Source organism: Apteryx mantelli, chromosome 10, assembly GCF_036417845.1.
Source record: "Apteryx mantelli isolate bAptMan1 chromosome 10, bAptMan1.hap1, whole genome shotgun sequence".
Lineage (NCBI taxonomy): Eukaryota > Metazoa > Chordata > Aves > Apterygiformes > Apterygidae > Apteryx > Apteryx mantelli.
In genome coordinates this window covers 2,069,194-2,086,259 of record NC_089987.1, presented here as the reverse complement: position 1 = coordinate 2,086,259, position 17,066 = coordinate 2,069,194, and the positions used below count along the sequence as shown (strand labels likewise).

Here is a 17,066-nt window from a genome sequence, read left to right as displayed (position 1 = left end):
TTTTTTAAATCTCTCCAATCCCATCTCTTCATTTCAGTCCTGTTGGCACCACTAGGGTGGTCCAGTCCTCCTTTTAGTATGGAAAATACCAAGGCAACAGTCTTGCCCGACCCCTAGACAGGAACAAAAACAGTGTCCTAAAGCACAGGAGCGAATCTCAGCCCGATACGGCAGCAGTCCAGTGCTGCCAAAAAGCACAGCTCCTCTGAGAGCAGAGCTCCCCCCTTCTGCCCCAGCTAACCCAGACCAAATCCTGCCTTGTCTGTGCACCCCCACGGGATCGCGGGAGCCTGGAGCGCATCCAGGCACATTTCCAGGGCAGAAGGAGCAGGGAGCAGAGCTGCACGATTGCAGGGCAAGGCTCCGGGATCCCAACCACCAGTAGGGCTGAGAGCACGATCCCCATCTACCATCCTCCCTCTCCCCGCAGGGCAGGGACAGCAGGGCAGCAGCAAGTTCTCAGGTGTTTCTGCTGCCCCCGAACCTCCTCCCGCAGCCCCCAAGAGGCCAGGGCACCAGTGAGGCTAATCTGCAGCGAGCTCGCAAATGCCACGAGCAACGGAGATGCGCTGGAGAACGGCTCCGGGCCCATCTGGGGACATGAGGGACGGCGGGGCAGCAGCGCAGGTGCCACGCGCCCTGGGCGCCCATCTGCCGCACCGTCGCTGGCTGCTCACTTCTGTCCTTTCCAATCTCTGCTGCCCACACGCCCGCGAGCCCAGCTGGACCCAGCCACCAGGCTCCCGTGGCGGGTGATGCTAACAGCGCGAGACAGCCGGAGACATTTCTAGCACAGGCCTCCAGGAGGAGATTGCTGCCAGGGCCCTTCTCCCTCCTCCCCGCACCGGGGCAGGAGGCTGCGGAGCCCTGCACGGCACAAGCCAGGGCAGCTCTCTACCCCCGGCATCCTGGGGATGCCCCGCTCGCGCCCGCTCGGCCAAAACGTGCAGGGAGACTCCTCACCCTGGGTCCGCTCACCTGTACGTCCTCCCTCGCACCCGTGAGCGCTGCCCTCCGAAATAGCTCCCCCGCTGGGAGAGCCCTCCCCGGGCGTGGAAGCGGCCCCGGTAGCCCCCGCGGTCGGTGCTGCTGATGCCCGGCATGTTGGTTCTCTTGGGCAGCACCTGGAAGGCAGAGCCGGTTCAGCCGCACCGTCGCTGCCGGCCCCGGGGCTGGGAGAGATCAAGGAACCGTCCCGGGGCCTCATCCAGCTCCTACCTTGATGACGCGGCCTCTGAACATGCTCTCGTCCAGCGCCACTGCCGCCTTCACAGAGCTCTTCTCCTCGAACTCGATGTACGCGTACCTGCAAGGGGAGAGGGGTGAGCGCTGTGCGGGGACACCCCGCTGCCGAGACGCCCGGCAGGTCCTCTCCCTCCATGGGGCGGTTGGGCCCCTGGCAGAGTGACTGCCACCAAGCCTGTCCCCAGCTCTCCCCATCCACCTGCATGTCCGGAGAGGCCACAAGCCTCCTGCAAGGCAGCAAGTCCAGCTTGCAGCAGGCACAGGAGATGGCTCAGAGGGATCCCCACCAGCAAAGCCGCTCCGGTGGGACCAGAGCCTGCTCACGGTCCCGGTGCTGGACCACTCATTGCCATGGAGCAGTGCTGAGCACCTCAGCAAACAGCACACAGGGAAACGGCAGAGGAGGGGGAAAGAGCAGCCAGAGCACGCAGGATCAGCCCCGTGCTTACAGAAGAGCAGCGGTTTGGACGCAGGCAGCACTCTGGGTTTAGGGCCGCGGTGGGGGGGAGCGCGCAGAACGCCAGCTGCAGCGGCGTGGAGAGCTCCCTTCCACCCCGAGCGCGGGGGCCGCGGGTTAACACGCTCCAGAGCGCCTTTTTACATGGCCTGGAAGCAAGTCGAGCTCTTCCCCTCCACATCACACCTGAATGAATCACCACACTAGCTTTTAGCTGGGATCTGCCTCTGGGTTGAGGGGCAGGGGACAACATCATCTCTCCTAGAGCACACCAGGCCCCCAGTATCCTCAGGGACTCGGGTGCAGACAGCACAAATTCCTGCCTTCTCCGCACACAGCTGCAGGCCATGATGTGCTGCTTTCTAGGAACTCAGAAGAGCAGCTCTATTTCTGTAGGACTTGCAACATTGCATAGGGCTGATGCCAAGCTACAAGGAGCTCTCGGTTTGAAAGCCCCTAAGCCAGGGCTTGCACTGACCCCACTAACCCACTGCAGAATTTGGAGCACAAACCCCTTCTCCGCACCAGAGGTTTCCAACCGAGCCTCAGCCATGTCTCGGCCGGAGGGCTGCAGCCCTGGAGCTGGCAGCTTCGGAGGAAGCCTCCCCCTCTGAGCCAGCAGTGCTGTTTGCAGAGCAGCCGGGTTGAGAGCCACGACCTCAAACCACAGCCCAGAGCGAGGCAGGACACATGCCTGTTCCCAAAGCCGAGGGGTGCAGGGTCTGACCCAGGGCAGTGCCCTCAGCCACCCGCAGCCCACCCCAACCCCAGGCCCCGTGCACAGCACTGACCCCTTGGGGTGTCCCGAGAACTTGTCGCAGAGGATGGTCACCCGGTTGATTTGCCCACAGCTGTTGAAGTGAGACTCCAGCTCCTCCGCGGTCCCACCGTAGTCCACCTGCAACAACAGTCCCGGCCCCTCGAGCACCACCAAGAGCCTCCGCCAGCCCCAGGCTGGGCCAGCCTCCCCAGCTCAGCTCTCCAGGGCAAGGGGAGTCCCAAAGCCACACTGCCTGTGAACGAGCCGTCCCTTTCCCCTGACAGCAGGGAAATCCTCACCAGCACACTCGTGTCACTGCTGTGCCCAGATCTGCACTGCCAAGTGACACCTCTGCCTGCAAGGAAAGAGGCACCACCCAGATGGCCAAGGCCAGAGCCCAGCTAACCCTTAGCTAATGCACCTCGCAGCCCCAAGCCTTGCTGTCTCCTGAGGCTCATGAGCAAGCTAAAGTCAACAGGGACTCACCCCGAGGGGACTCTTCCAAGGCTGAGAGTCACTGAGGCTCTGCATTGCTTATGCCCCCCAGGATGTCAGCACAACACAGGTTTGCAACCCAGGGAAGCAGAGCCATCACCCAAATCACCTGGCCTGGAAACCCAAGTCCAGGAGACACCCCCCCACAGCCTTCCAGGGGGGTATTTTGGGTAGCTGACGCTCACAACAGATTATCTGCAAGTGGCTGAGGACTGGGGCAGAAGTTAAGACTCAAACCACATTCCCAGTCTGGGCTGGGGAGAAGCAAAGCACTCTGAATGGGACCAGGCAGCCCAGGCAAACATCCACTTGGGCAAAGAGCTGCTGGTGGGCACTGCTCCAGGGACTCAGAACAGCACATGTAGCTTCCCACTTACATTGCCCACATAGATGGATCGCTGGTCAACCTCCATTTTCTCCTCTGTTGTCTTTGGGAACAGACCTGCAGAGACAAGGGCTGCCCTGAAGCACCGGCTGGAGATGCAGGAGCCCTCTCGCAGAGGGAGCCCAGCTGCCTGCGCAGCCCTGCTCGCTGCACAGCCTCCACCAAGCAGCTCCCCGCTCTCTCGGTCCTGATGCACTGCAACCTCCCCATGACCAGGCTTCTGTTCAGCTTTGGGCATTCCCAAATGACATCAGCCTCATCCTCCATCCCCTTGGCTCATCTCTCACTATAAAAAAATGACACAGGGCAACTGATGCTGCCAAACTCATTAATTTACTGAATTTTGGCTCACAAAGGTGGGAGGCAAGAATGGATATAACCTGCATCAGCACCATGTCCTGCCCAGGAGCCCGTCCCTGACCCTTCTTAGGCATCCAGTCCACAGCTGACAGGACACCAGGGACTGCCAAGAGAGGCAGAGTTGCATGCTCCAGTTCTGATGGACACCCTGTGGCCCCAAGGTGTCCCTGGTGGGGACAGCAGCACCCACAGACAGCCCATACCTGCCTCTGAGCTCATGATGAAGCGGCTCTCAGCTTCCAGCTGCAACTCCTTCAGCCTCTCATCCTCTTTCTCCATCTCCCGCACTCTGGCTTTGATGGCCTCCAACTCCTGAAATGTAAACCAAGACTTGTGCGAGCAGCACATGAAGCAGGGACACCTTCACCCCACTCCCCACCCCGGACTGCAACGCTACAGCACTGCACAGCGTGCATCTTCACCAGCAGTGCGCACCCAGGCTGGGGGACAAGGGTGGGCTGCGTGCTGGGGACAACAGCCTGCCTCATGAAAGGGGAGTTCAGCTCCTAGCTCCACTAGAGAGAAAAATGAAAAAAACACTTCCTTTCTTGTGTTTACCTGTGGAGCAGCATTTGCTGGAGCAGAGGTGCCCCAGCAGCACTGGAACTGCCAGATGCAACCGGAGATTTGAACTGGTGATGAACAGGAGCCATTTACTTAAGCTCAGGCAGACAAACAGCTCAGTGGGGAAGCTCAGCAGCAGGAGAGTGACAATTCAATTTCAGCTTCTCAGCTTAGGGATTTTAGCAAAATGGGGGCCCAAGATAACCCTTATTCTTAACTTTGGGGAGTGATTGAACAGAGGGGTAGAAAGTCTTCCATTTTCTTAGAGAAACAGGGAAAACTGATTTCACATTTAGCCAAACACTCACTGGGTCCTGCACACCCAGCTCTTCTGCACTGTCCCCCTCCAGGTGGCTCAGGTCCAAGTCTTCCTCTGCAGCCTTCTGCAGAGCAGCCATCTCTGTCACATCCCAGGACTCCTCCACTGCTGCCAGGGATGGTGCGTCCTGCCACCAGATCCCAGAAGTGTCCAGGAAGAGAGGACTGAGTAGGAACAGCAGCAATAAGCAAAGAGCAATTTAATGAAGAGCCTGAAGTAGAATACCAGCCAGGCAAAGGCTTTAAGGGCACTTCCTCCAGAAGGAAGAACAGCTGCCCCCAAAGCAGTTCACTCTCAGGGCTGCAGGCAGGCTTGCAGCAAGACTCCAGGACTGCAGGACCCTGACCTAAGGAAGGCTCTCTGGATCACACATACTGAGCCACTTCCCAGTATGGGAGGCTACAGAAGGGGCTGGGAAGCCAGGCCCAAGCACTGTAACCTCACTGCGGTCAAGGAAAAGGAAGAGGAGGCAGAACCTGCCCCAGCAGGAGAGCTCCCAGGCTGTATGGAGGAAGCAGCAGGGAGTCCTGCCTCACCCAGTGAAAGGCAGACCCACCCCCTTCCAGGCTTCGGCTCCTGGTCTGGGCTTACAGAAGGACAAACTCTCCTGTCCCTGAGAGGGAAGCTGACACTGGAATCCCAGTGCCTCCCACTGAGCCAGATCCATTCTGGCACCCCCCCTGCCAGGACCTGCCTTGGTCACCACCGGTATCCCCTGCTGAATCCGGTACCCCCTGCCGAGATCACCGAAGCAGACCCCGGCCCTACCTCGCCCGGGCCCCGAACATGCTTCCGCAGAGCCAGCGGGAGCAGCGAGGCGGCGCCACGTGCGGATCCCCCGCCGCCACGTGCGCCTCTCCCGCCGGCGCGCCACTTATCATACATCAGCAGCCAATCAGCGCAGGGCGCGCCGCGAGGCCCCGCCCCGTGGCGGCAGGGCGGGGACGGGGGCGCCGCTGCCCCTCCCGGCCGTGGCCCCGGGGTCGCGGGTTCGAGCCCCCGCGACGCCCCGGCCATGGACACCAGCATGCGCCTGGGCAAAGCAGGGGCGAACACGGCCCCTGCGGGCCTGGGGACCGCTGGCCCGGTCACCACTGGTGCTGGCCGGGCCTGGGGGGACATCACTGCTGTTTCTCTGAGTGAGGAACTGCAGCGGTGCTGGTGGGCTGCAGCCCGCTCCCGGGGACTGTATCCTGCCGCCCCAGCCCTCCCCACCGCTGCCCCAGGCACTGTGGACACCCCTGAGCAGCAGGATACCCCGGGGGGGGGGTGCAACATCTCGGGGAGGAGAAATCCCTTTGCAAACAGGTTGCAGGACCAGGGACCCCTGGGACGAACCAAACGCAGCCCCCAGCATCACCCGCCGTGGACACCCCTTCCCAGGGCCAGGCGCGGGGGGACCCACTGACCCCAGGGCATATGGACACCCCAGCGGGGTGGGGGGCCCAGGGAGCGAGGGGGCCCAGTACAAGTGGAGGCTGCGGAGCCCTCTGGTTGATATTAAATTGTCTTTATTACACAGATACAGAGTTAAGAACAGACATAACCTGAATCATAATAAAGTTTACATCTTTCACAGGTCAAACATACAGTACACTTAGAGAAAGCAGGGAACAGCAAGGGGGGGACAGCATGCCGAAGGAAAGTCCTATCACGTCACCTCTCTAGGCTGGCCACGGGGACCCGCACGGCAGGGCAGGGCGCCGCCGCTTCCACCTTCCGGGGCGCTCCGGCTCCCAGCGCCCCGGCGGATCCCGCCGGCCCCAGCATCCCCGGCCGATGCCCGCAGGCGCCGTGGGCAGGGCTCCCACGCGGGGCTGGCCGGGTGCCCTCGGGCAGCCACGCACGGAGCCCGGGATGTGCTCCGGGGAGCTGGGAAGCGGGCAAGATCCCGGAGGAGAAGGGCGGGCGCCCCGGCGCCTGCTCCGGGGATGCCACGGCGGCGGCGAGGCGGAGGAGGGCGAGGAGAGGAGCGCGGAGGGCGGCGCGGGCACGGGGGCCCCGGCCGAGACGGAGCGCAGCCCTGGCCAGGCTCGGGGCAGGGGGAGGACGGCTCCGCGGGAGCCCGGCCTCGCCAGCACGCCCCTGCCCGGGGCACTTTGGTTTCAGCTGGGATTCGGTTTGGGAATGCGAGGAAAGGGCCGGCTGAGAGCCACCCTTCTCCAGCCACCTCCTCCAGCCTGGCACCGCCACTGCCACCTCCCGGATGCCCCAAAGCCAACGGCGAGGGGCAGCTCCCGCGGCGGGCGCCCCGCCATCCCCGCACCCCGCCGTCCCCGCGCCCGGCCCGCCACCGACCCGCCGAGCCCGCTCCTGCTGCTACGCCGCAGCTGCTGTCCTCCCCTCATCACGCTTTTTTTGGGAAAAATTACACTTTAAAGCTGTCTGTCTGGTTTTGGCCGTCTGCTAGCGCCACATCGCCCGTCCCCTCCCTCCCGCAGCTTTTGGTTTCAATGCAAGGTTCTTTAGGGTAGTTTTATTGTTATTATTAAAAAAAAGAAAAAAAGAAAAAAAGAAAAAGCAAAACAGAAAGGAAGCGAAACAAGAGCGGAATCTCTGCGTAAACGCTCTCGTCTGCGGTTTCCCGGCGAGGCGGAGGTAGAGAGGCAGGGCCCGGAGCAGAGCGGGGCGGCGCGCGCCGGCCGACGGACACGCTTGGCCGCGAGGGGAGGAAAAGGAACAGACACCGGAGGAGCAGGCGGCCCCGCAGCAGCTGCGTCTGCAGTACTCTTATATATTACCTCTTCTCAGGAAACGTTAAGAAAAATAGACAATATTACATATGCCACACCATAAATAAAGCTCGAGGGGGGGCCCCCGGCTCCGCTCCCAGCCCCGGCGGGACGGGGACGCGGAGCAGGGTGAAGGGGAGCCGTGCGCCCCGCGCCACCGGCTGCGCCCGTCGCAAGCCGGAGACGAGCCCCAGCGGTGGCTCCAGCCGCACCGACCGCTTTCGCCCTGCGCCGCCTGCCCCGGGCTCCCGGCGCCCGCCCGGAGCTGCCCAGAAACCTGCCCTGGGGATGGCCAAGGTCTTGGGTGCATGCAGCCCTGCCCCGAGGTTTTGGGGTGCACGTGGCCCTGCCCTGAGGATGGATGAGGTCCTGGGGTGCATGCAACCCTGCCCCCAGGTCTTGGGGTGCACACAGCCCTGCCCTGAGGTTTTGGGGTGCATGCAGCCATGCCCTGGGACGGACCAAGTCTCGGGGTGCATGCAACCCTGCCCCAACGTCCTGGGGTGCATGCAGCCATGCCCTGGGACGGATGAAGTCTCGGGGTGCATGCAACCCTGCCCCGAGGTCTTGGGGTGTACACGGCTCTGCCCCGAGACCTCGGGGTGCAGCCGGACCCTTTGGCGAGGGTGTTTGTCACTGGCGCCCAGAGGGGCCGGGAGCCGCCAGGTCGCCGCGCAGCTCCCCGGGCCCTCCCAGGGGCACCGGCACGGGAGCGACGTGGCTGATGCGGTTTTGCACCCGGCCTCAGCCCCACGGCACGTGGCAGGCTGCTGCCAGGCCAGGCTGCAGAGCTGGCGGTTCCCGCGGCGTGGGAAGCATGGCACCCGCGCCGGGGAGATACAAGGCGCAGGGACGCCTGGGACCCCTCCGGCCTCCCGCCGCAGCGAGGGGGATGCCCGGGGGCCCTCACGCCGCCGCTCCATCCCGAACAGCCAAACGATCCGCAGGCAAACGCTGCCTGCTCCTGACCTGAGCCAGAGCCGGGGCCACCGCACCGCCGGCCGGAGCAGCGCCCGGCTCCGGCCCCTGCCGGCCGCCCCGAGCTCCAGCAGCAGGGCTCGGGGCAGGGGCACCGCGTCGATACCACCGCCTCAGAGGTGCCCCGTGTACCGGGCCCTGCTGCAACATGCACTGAGCCCCAGGCACGGCACAGTGCAGCATGGCACGGTGCAACACGGCACGGCACGGTGCAGCATGGCACGGCACAGTGCAGCATGGCACGGTGCAACACGGCATGGCACGGTGCAGCATGGCACGGTGCAGCACAGCACGGCACGGCACAGTGCAACACAGCACGGCACGGTGCAGCACGGCACGGCACAGTGCAGCATGGCACGGTGCAGCACGGCACGGCGCAGCACAGCACGGCACGGTGCAGCATGGCATGGTGCAACACAGCACGGCACAGCATGGTGCAGCACGGCACGGTGCAACACAGCACGGCACGGTGCAGCATGGCATGGTGCAACACGGCACGGCATTGCACGGTGCAGCACGGCACGGTGCAACAGCCCGGCTCGGCACGGCCCCGCGGGAGAGGGGCACACCAGGAGGGAGGCTCGAACGCAGCGCCCGCGGCCAGGCCTCTTGGTGACTCGCGCCTGGCAAAGCAACCAAATGGACCCCAAACCCTTCTTTCTTCTCTAAAGAAAACACACAGGATGGTTTTTGCAAATCCGGAAACTAAAGCTCCTAAACGAGCACATGAATTCTGCTTCTTTTCGGTTAAACCTAGCTCCTAAACGTCACATCCTCCAGTGGTTTCTCATCATCTTTTATTTGGCAAATGTCTCTTATTATTATCACTATCATTATTATTATTATTATTATCATTTTTGGACCTCTGCAAACACTATTTACATTCACATTAACGTACAGCATTTCCACCCTGGCCGTGCCGGGCGCACTCTGGCTTCCCTCCTCTCGGAGCCGTGGGACTTTCCGTATTGCACTCCCGTCCTCTGCGCTTTATACAATGACGCAAGAAATACAAAATAATCTACATCGTCTTTTCCTTCCTCCTCCACGAGGAAGCACTTGTTGGTTTCTTTCCTTTTCTTTCCTCCTAGGAATCGTTGCAAAAAATCTGACGCGGGGAGTGGAAAAAAAGAAAAGAAAACCCAGAATTCAAAAGCAACCGAACAGCAACCAGGTTCATCGCAGGGCCGGAGAAACCGTCTGGCGAGCCGCCGGACACGAGAGCCAGGGCGGGCGGCAGGAGCCCCGACCGCTGCCGGGAAGGGGGGACGCGGAAGGCGCCATTGCAGCTCCTTTTCCCCGGTGCGGCGCGGCGGCAGCAGCCGGGATGGCGGGGCGAGGTAGTGGGGCGCCGGCGGCTGCATCCCAGCCGGAGCGGGGCCGGGTGCACTCATCCCCGCCGCCGCCGCGGTACTGTTGCTTCCTTTCCTTTCCTTTCCTTTCCATCGCTTTTTTGCTTTGCGCTCCCAGAAACTCGTCGAGGCGCCGGCGCGCGTCCGTCCTGCGCTGGGCGCGGGCGCGTGGCCGTGCCGCAGAGCCCCCGGTGCCGCCGCCGCCGCCTCGGGCGCCCCCGGACCAGCCCGGGAGCAGGGAACGGCCGAGCAACCGGCACCAGAGCGAAACGAACTTTGGCAGTGGAGAAACGTTTGGGTCCTTCTCGTTTTTGGATCTCCTTTGGAGCAGAGGTGAGTCTGGTATGTTCTTGGCTAGCTAGCAAGGTAGTTTACAGGTGAGCTTCCGTCACGGGGTTTGACTTCGCGGTGGCTGTTTTTTTGGATTGTTTTCTTTTTTTTTTTTTTCTTTTTTTCCTTTTGTACGGTTTCTTACTTAAAGCCAAAGAGTTCGACGTTTTCATTTTTATTTTCTTTATTTTTTTTTTACAAAAAAAAAAAACAAAAAACAAAAACGAGAAAGAGAGAGACAGAGACAGAGAGATGAAGAAAAGAAGTTTCTTTCCTCCTGCAAGCGAGCTGCTTCGCGGCACGGCCCCGGGCCGCTCCCGCCGCGCGCCTCCGTCCATCCATCTGTCCGCCCGCACGCGCGGGTCGGCGAGTGCCCGCCTGGCTGGCCGGGCCCCCAGTCACATCGGGCAAAGTTTGCAGACCAAGACCTCATCCGGAAAGGACCAAAAAAAGGAAAAAAAAAGGAAAAAAAAAAAAAAAGGAAAAAACCAACCCGGCAGCAACGAGTAACAATCCCCCAAACGATAGAAAACCAACCAAAAAGCCAAAACGAAGACCGGAGAGAGAACGGAGCAGACCGGCGTTTGCCTGAACTCCACTTAAAGCCCAGCTTGAGGATCCGTGAGGATTATCCGCGAGAGATAGAGGTCGTTGTGGAGGTCAGACAGGTCAGGTAGCTGAGGAAGTTGCACCGAGTGCAGTCCGTTTCTTTTGGAGACAAGTGGTAGCAGCAGCGAAGCCCCGGGGCTTCCTCCGGCGCGGCGCGGCGCGGCACGGCAGGGCACGGCGCGGTGCTTAGCGGGAAGCGCTTTCCAGCGGCGCCGGGGTGGCCGGCGTGCCGGAGCGCGATGCCGCTGCCGAGCCCGCCTCGCCGGGGCTGCCGGCCAGCGCGGCGGCGGCGGTGGTGGCATCGGGCTGCGCGGAGCCCAGCGGCAGCCCGGCGCCCGGGGGGGCGGCAGCGGCGGCGGCGGCGGCGCCGGAGAGGCCCTGCAGAGTCTGCCCGCAGACGTGGTGGTGCTTCTCCCAATCCTTGTGCTGGCAGAAGGAGCCGCAGTAGCGCGCCGCGTTGCAGCCGCTGCAGGTCTCGCTCGCCTTGCGCCCGCAGTTCCAGCAGCTCTGCGGGCAGAGCCGGGGCGCCGGGCTCAGCGGGGCCGTCGCCCGCCGTCCCCCCCCCGGCGCTCCGGCCCCGCGCGGCTCCGGCCGGCCGGCCGCCCCGGCAGCCCCTACCTCGCTGGAGTCCTCCTGCTGATTGACGACGGTGAGCGCGTCCTCGGAAGCCTGCCGCTTGGCCTCGGCCAGGGCTCGCTCCATCTTGGCGCGCTCCGTGCTGATGAGCTCGTGGGCTTTCCGCTCCGCGTCCGACACGGCCTTCTGCAGCTCCGACATGGCCTGGCGCTTCACCTCGTTCACAGCTTCTTCTGGAAGGAAGGTGGCAGCGCGTGGCACGGGCTGCGCCGCGGCTCCGCGGAGCTTTTCCGCGGATCCGAGCCGCGCTTTAAGCTCATTGCCGCCCCGCCGCAGCAAAAGCCGCCCCGAGCAATGGCGCCGGCGGGAATTGCACGCTGCAAACGCATCCCGGCTGTGCCCTTTCCAACCCGCCGTGGATCCCAGCGCGGGATGGGGGCTCCTGCCTCCCCCCCTCCCCGGGCACCCGGCACTGGGGGCTGCTGGAAGCCCACCCGGAGCAGCCCGGCTCCCGCGGGGCGGCTCGAGCCGCGATTTCACTGGCCTCGACGGAGGCTCTCACGAGAGCAGAGACCCCGCCAGCTCGGCGCACGGATGGGCGCCCGCCCCGCACTCACCAGCCTTCCTCCAGATCTCCTCGGGCATGTAACCGGAGAGGGGCCGCGGCGCGAACTCCCGGTGGGCGTCTGCGAAGGAGAGAGGGGGGGGACGCCGTTGGGAGAAGCGACCCGCGGGGCGGCGGGGGCGCGCGCCGGCGGCTCTGCCCCGCCGGGGTCAATACCTAACTGGGGGGGCTCGGGGCCCGAGGAGCTGTTGTGGGGGCGGGCGGAGGGGGGGCTGCCTTTCTTCATGTCCTCGGCGTCGCTGTAGCGCCGCATCCAGTGGTTGAGCTCCTCGCGGTCGGCTTCCTGGCACCGCCGCAGCACCGTCAGCGACCGGCGCGTCTTTTCCACCATGTCCATGATACAGTTGAGCAGCTGTGGGGGGGGGGGACGGGATGGGGGCAGTGAGAGCCGGGGGGGCTGCGAGCTGCCGGGGGCGCACGGCGGTGCAATGCGCCCACTGTGCCGCGGGCAGCGAAGGACGCTAACCCGGGCTTCGAGCCCGGCGAGCCGCGCCGCACGCTAGCAAGCCATGGGGGGGGGGGGGGGGGCTACGTACGTTGTTGAGGTGTTTCCACTCCTCAGCCCACTCCCGGTCGGTGAGCCTGTGATCAATCACCTCCTCCTGGCGCGCCCCGTGCACCGCTGCAAGAGAGGCACGGGGTGGGGGTCAGTCCCGGCCCCCCCGCGCGTTCTCCCCGCCGCGCACGGGGCATCGGTGCAACGCCGCCGGCCCCCCGCTCCGTCTCACGCACCCTCCGGGAGCGCAGCCAGCCGGCACCGCATTGCACCGTGTTGCATTGCATTGCACCGCGTTGCACCGCGTTGCACTGCATTGCACTGCATTGCACCGCGTTGCACCGTCCGCAGAGCCCGGCGCGGGGCCGGCACTCACCCGCTTGCCGGTGGCGCTCGCGGAGCTCGCGGGGGTCGGCGTGGCGGTAGGCGTCGCGGTAGTGGTGCGCCATGGCCATGTCCTCCAGGCGGTAGTGCTGGGGCAGGGGGGCGGCGGGGTGCGCCAGCCCGTTGGGCGGGTGGCTCAGCCCGTTGCTGGGGCTGAACCGCTGCGCGGGGCTCATGGTGCACGGCCGCTTGCTGAGGTGCTCGGGGTGCAGAGGGTCTCGGTCCAAGCCGTTCTCTTTGGTCCTGAGCGGGGCAGAGCACGGCGGTCGCCACCGGGAAGCGGCGCTCGCCGAGCCCTGGGGGCAGTTTGCGCCGCGGCGCCGCCGCCGCCGCCGGCACCGTCCCGCCCTCACCTGTCTGGTGTCCTCCTCTTGCCGCTCTCGCCGACCTCCAGGAGCAGCTCGGAGGAGTCGATGGGCGAGGAGGCGTTGGCGTCGAGCAGCAGCTGCTCGTGCTGCGCCAGGTACTGGGCCGGCGTCTGCTTGGCCATGCGGGCGCAGTGCAGCAGCTCGCGCTGCAGCAGCGGCAGGTTGGCCTGCGAGGGAGCCAGAGTCCAGCCCGCGCCGCTCTGGCACGGCACGGCACGGCACGGCACCGCTGCCACCCCCGGGGAGCCGGGCCCCTGCCCCGCAGAGCCCCGACGCGCTCGGCACCGGGGTCGCTCCCGGCCCACGGGGCACCGGCACCGGCCGTAAACCCCCAGCCACCCACCGCACCCGCCCCGGCGCCGCGGCCCCGACGAGCGCGCGGAGCAGCAGCAATTAAGCAGCAGAAACACATTTCTGGCGCTTCTGCTGCCAGCTCTGCTTTTCTATTTAGGCAGCTGATCCGCAGCCAAATCCCCATCTGTCGGACACGCTAGCGCACAGCCGGAGATGCACGCAGCGGAGCGCCGGGCAGGCCCCCTCCCCGTCCCCGGCTCGGGGAACAACCCCCAAAGCAAAAAGCTGCCGAGCCTGGGAAACACGCTGAGCCCGGCTGGCTGCAGTTACGGTAACGAGAAGCATCTGGAGCCCTAGGTGGAAACAGCTGGGAGCGGGGTGCCAGGGACGCCGGCGGCACGGGCAGCGCCGTGCGGGCTCCCCCGGCCGCGGGAACGCCACGTTCGCCCCGTTCAGCCGCTCCGATGGACCCCGCGCGCCCAAACCCCCCCGGCTGCCCGGCAAATCCCGCCTGCCCTCCGCAAGCTCTCCGCAAGGAGAAGCAACGGCCTGGGGCGTTTGCTGTGGCTGGCGCAGACCTCGGCGCCGGAGCCTGCAGCTGCGCACGCGAGACGGGAGATGCAAAGGTGGGATTGGGGGGGGCAGTTTTTTGTTATCCCTCCGCTAAGGAAGGGCAGGCGACGCTGGGCCTGAGCATCTGCTGCCACCGCCGGCGCTGCCAGGAACGCCAGCAGTCAGCGCATCCCTCCAGAGCAGGGTGACAGCGCAGAGTCAGCGTGAAATTAAAGGGAAAATAAATTTGTAATGAATCGCGAATGGTTACCAGCTGGGCCTAACCCCCGGCTTTATTGCAAACAGCCCCGCCAGCGCCTCGGCCGCACGGGACTGGACACGCGCGGGCGGGCGGGAGGGCGACGCACGTGCGGGGGGACCGGGGACGGCCGCGGCGGCAGCGAGCGCGGGGCACCCACCTTGAGGAAGGGGATGACGAAGGGCCGCAGCGGGAAGTTGGTGGCCTCCTGGAGCTTGGTGTGAAACTCCTCGATGGTGAGCGTGGAGTTCTGCGGGGACAGCCCGGGCTCAGCGCCGGCGCCTCGGAGCCCCCCGCGCCCCCCGCGCTCCCCCTTTGTGCTCATCCGCCTGGCGCTGCCACGCTAAAGGGCGCGTTTGCACCGGGGGGATCTCCCGGCCCGTGTGCCGAGACCTTCCTCATCCAGCAGCAAACGCCCGAACCCCCCCCCCAGCTCTGCCTGCAAGGGGGAAACGCTTTGCACAACACTTTGCACAAAATGCAACGCTGCATTTGGAAACCCAGGAACCCCCCGTGGGCTTTGCAGCGGTGCCAGCCGCAGGGACCCGCTAATCCTGCCCCATGCCCATGCTGGTGGCATCTGCTCCGTCCACCTCCCAGCCCGGGCACCGAGCAGAGCCTGGGGGATGCCGAAACCCAGCGCCAGAGCTGAGGGTAGTTCGGCGCCGGCAGGACCCTCCCCTAGGTCAGCAGCCTCTCCAGCCCCAAAGGGGAGAGCGGGAGCCCCGTTCGGGTGCGGGGCCGGGACATCGCCCCGCTCCCGGCGCCGGCGGCTGCCCTTCCGCGCCGGCGGGCACCTACCACGAGCCCCAGGACCAGCGTGCGCACCCGCTCCCCGATCTCGGGCGAGATGTCGTTGCCGAACTGCTGCAGCGTGGTGAGGAAGCGCTTGAGCTTGCTGAGCTGGCGGGCGCCGCAGGCCGGCGGCAGCTGGTGGTTGGAGAGGGAGGCGGTGGAGGAGGTGGCCGGCCCGTTGCTGAAGCCATTGGGGGTGGACGGAGCCCCATTGATGGCCGTCGGCGAGTGGCTGCTCCCGTTCATCACTGCGGGGAGAGAGGGCAGGAGCGGTCGGAGCGGGCACCGGCACCGGCGAGGCGGTGCCGGGCCTGGGGGGAGCAGAGCGTCCCGCCGGCAGCCCCCGGGGGGGGGGCTCAGCCTGGAGGCTTCGGGAGCCCTTCACCGCCGCGTCCCGGCGGCAGAGGGCTGGGGCCTGGCCATCCCCCGCCGGGGAGCAGCGCTTCCCGCGCCCGACGCGCTCCGCGGGGACGCGACCCGCCGTGGCGGATGGGCTCCATCCTGCGCCCGGGGGAGCTGCTCAGCACCCCCAGGGACACGCTGTGAGCCCTTCTGCGCGGCGCCCAGCCTGCGTCGCGGCACGCCGGGGCGTCCGGCCCCGGTGCCCAGCCGGGGAGGATGGGAGCCTCCGTGCCGGGAGCGCCTTTGTGCCGCTTGCACCCCGGCTCCCGCAGGCTCCTTGGGAACGGCATCCGGGAGCGGGGCATGCGGAGCTGCGGGAGCCCCGGCGCGAGGGCGCCCGCTCTGCTCCGCTCCACGGCCCCGCTCCGGGGATGCGCAACGCCTCTTGCAGCGGGGGCACCGGCTCGGCACGCGGCCCCCCGACCCGGCCCTGTCCCTGTCCCTGTCCCTGTCCCGCCTGGCACGGCACTAACCTTGCGCGGTGCCCGTGCCTGCCGCACGCCGCCGGCCCTGCCTGCCTTTCCCGGCTTCTCGGGCTCCCGCTCGCGCTCTGGCAGGGCAGTATCAGCCGCCCGCTAAAGAGGTGCCAAAAATAACCCCGTGGCCACAACTGCTTTTATTCCCGCGACAGGTGCGTTACTAAGTTAGACTCCGCACATGTCCCTCGGCCGCCCGGGGCCGGGGTTTGCATCCGTGTGACCTGCCGAGCCGGCGCGCCGGGCCCTCCCGAGGCGGCCTCCGCGCGGCAGCGGTGGCGGCGGGACGCGGGGCCGGGGCCGGGGCGCTGGCTGCATCTCGGGTCTCTCATGAGAGCGTGTGCTTCATTTTACTTACAAAGACAGACCATCGACCATTTCAAGCAACCATGAAAACGGCCGCGAGGCAGAAACGTCGGCGGTCCGGCGTCTCGATCTGCAAGCAAAATAAAACACGCTGCGATGAGAGAGCAGAGGCGGCAGCTCTCCGGGCCGGCGGCGGCGGCGAACCGCCTGCCACGGCTGCGCGGGGGCTCAGCGGATGGATGCTCCAGCGCGGTCCTTGCCGGCGGGCGCGAGCCCTGCCCAGCCCCGACGCAGGCTGCACCCGGGGCAGTTTGCAAACGTCGCCCCGGAGCGAGAACAACCGAACCGGCGTCTCCGTCTCGGCGGAGCCCAGCCCGGCCCCCGCGGCCCCGCAGCCAGCGCCCAGCCTGAAGCCACATCTGCTGCCTGGCTCGGATTAAAAGGCAAAACCCATCAGATCGCAGACGAGCACAATCCGGTTTCAAATTAGGGAACATGTGGCTCGGCGGGGCGAAGCAGCCGTCCGCCCGGCCCCGCTGGTGGGGCGCAGCCGAGGGGCTGCTGCTTTGGCTCTCCTTACGGAGCTGGTTTTTCCCCCGCCGGGATTTAGAAGCGGGAAGCAGTTTCGCCTGGCGACGAGCAAAACCCCTGCGCGCGAGCGGAGCCGCAGCAGACGCTTCCCGGGGCCGGAGCTGCTGCGGCGCGGGAGAACCAGCCGTGGGAACGGGCTCCTGTCTGCCCGCAGCATCCTGACCCCCATCCGGCCGCGCACCGCGGGCTACGATGGCAACATGATCCAACCCCCAGCGCATCCCTCGCCAGGAGATGGGCAACGAGCCACGGCCACGTGGCCCAGGCCCCTCCGAAAGCGGAGCCCGCCGCCCCGCCGGGGCCTGGGACCTCGCATCCCCGCCGAGCGCTCCCGCTGCTCCCACGCCAGGAGCCGC

At 65.6% G+C, this 17,066-nt stretch overlaps 2 protein-coding genes across 6 annotated transcripts in view; both read right to left on the bottom strand.

The window, feature by feature from the left end:
• PABPN1L (PABPN1 like, cytoplasmic) lies at positions 1-5,373 on the bottom strand. Its single transcript, XM_067302861.1, has 8 exons — positions 5,354-5,373; positions 4,575-4,749; positions 3,906-4,014; positions 3,335-3,399; positions 2,494-2,600; positions 1,219-1,306; positions 979-1,124; positions 1-113 (listed from the first exon to the last, which is right to left on the bottom strand). Exons 1-8 carry the CDS (start codon positions 5,371-5,373, stop codon positions 74-76), a joined length of 750 nt encoding a protein of 249 aa, XP_067158962.1. The 3' UTR covers positions 1-73.
• A 706-nt stretch (positions 5,374-6,079) lies between these two features.
• Positions 6,080-17,066, bottom strand: part of CBFA2T3 (CBFA2/RUNX1 partner transcriptional co-repressor 3) — a 35,557-nt gene continuing 24,570 nt past the window's right edge. For 3 of the 5 annotated variants that reach the window (XM_067302359.1, XM_067302361.1, XM_067302357.1), the window contains 10 exons: positions 16,172-16,249; positions 14,942-15,183; positions 14,301-14,390; positions 13,021-13,202; positions 12,660-12,910; positions 12,324-12,409; positions 11,944-12,139; positions 11,780-11,848; positions 11,205-11,395; positions 6,080-11,093 (listed from right to left, as the gene is read on the bottom strand). In XM_067302359.1, coding sequence (XP_067158460.1) covers positions 10,773-11,093; positions 11,205-11,395; positions 11,780-11,848; positions 11,944-12,139; positions 12,324-12,409; positions 12,660-12,910; positions 13,021-13,202; positions 14,301-14,390; positions 14,942-15,183; positions 16,172-16,249 — 1,706 coding nt within the window. In that variant the 3' untranslated portion in view covers positions 6,080-10,772. The remainder of the gene's footprint in view (positions 11,094-11,204; positions 11,396-11,779; positions 11,849-11,943; positions 12,140-12,323; positions 12,410-12,659; positions 12,911-13,020; positions 13,203-14,300; positions 14,391-14,941; positions 15,184-16,171; positions 16,250-17,066) is intronic. The other 2 variants (XM_067302358.1, XM_067302360.1) reach the window with 2 other exon arrangements.

Excerpts from the sequence above, each read along its gene's own strand:
- PABPN1L (XM_067302861.1), bottom strand. The coding sequence starts at position 5,373 with ATGTTCGGGGCCCGGGCGAG. Across the intron at positions 4,015-4,574 it reads AGCTGGGTGTGCAGGACCCA|GAGTTGGAGGCCATCAAAGC; the intron begins GTGAGTGTTTGG and ends TTTACATTTCAG. Across the intron at positions 1,125-1,218 it reads TCAGAGGCCGCGTCATCAAG|GTGCTGCCCAAGAGAACCAA; the intron begins GTAGGAGCTGGA and ends TCTGCCTTCCAG.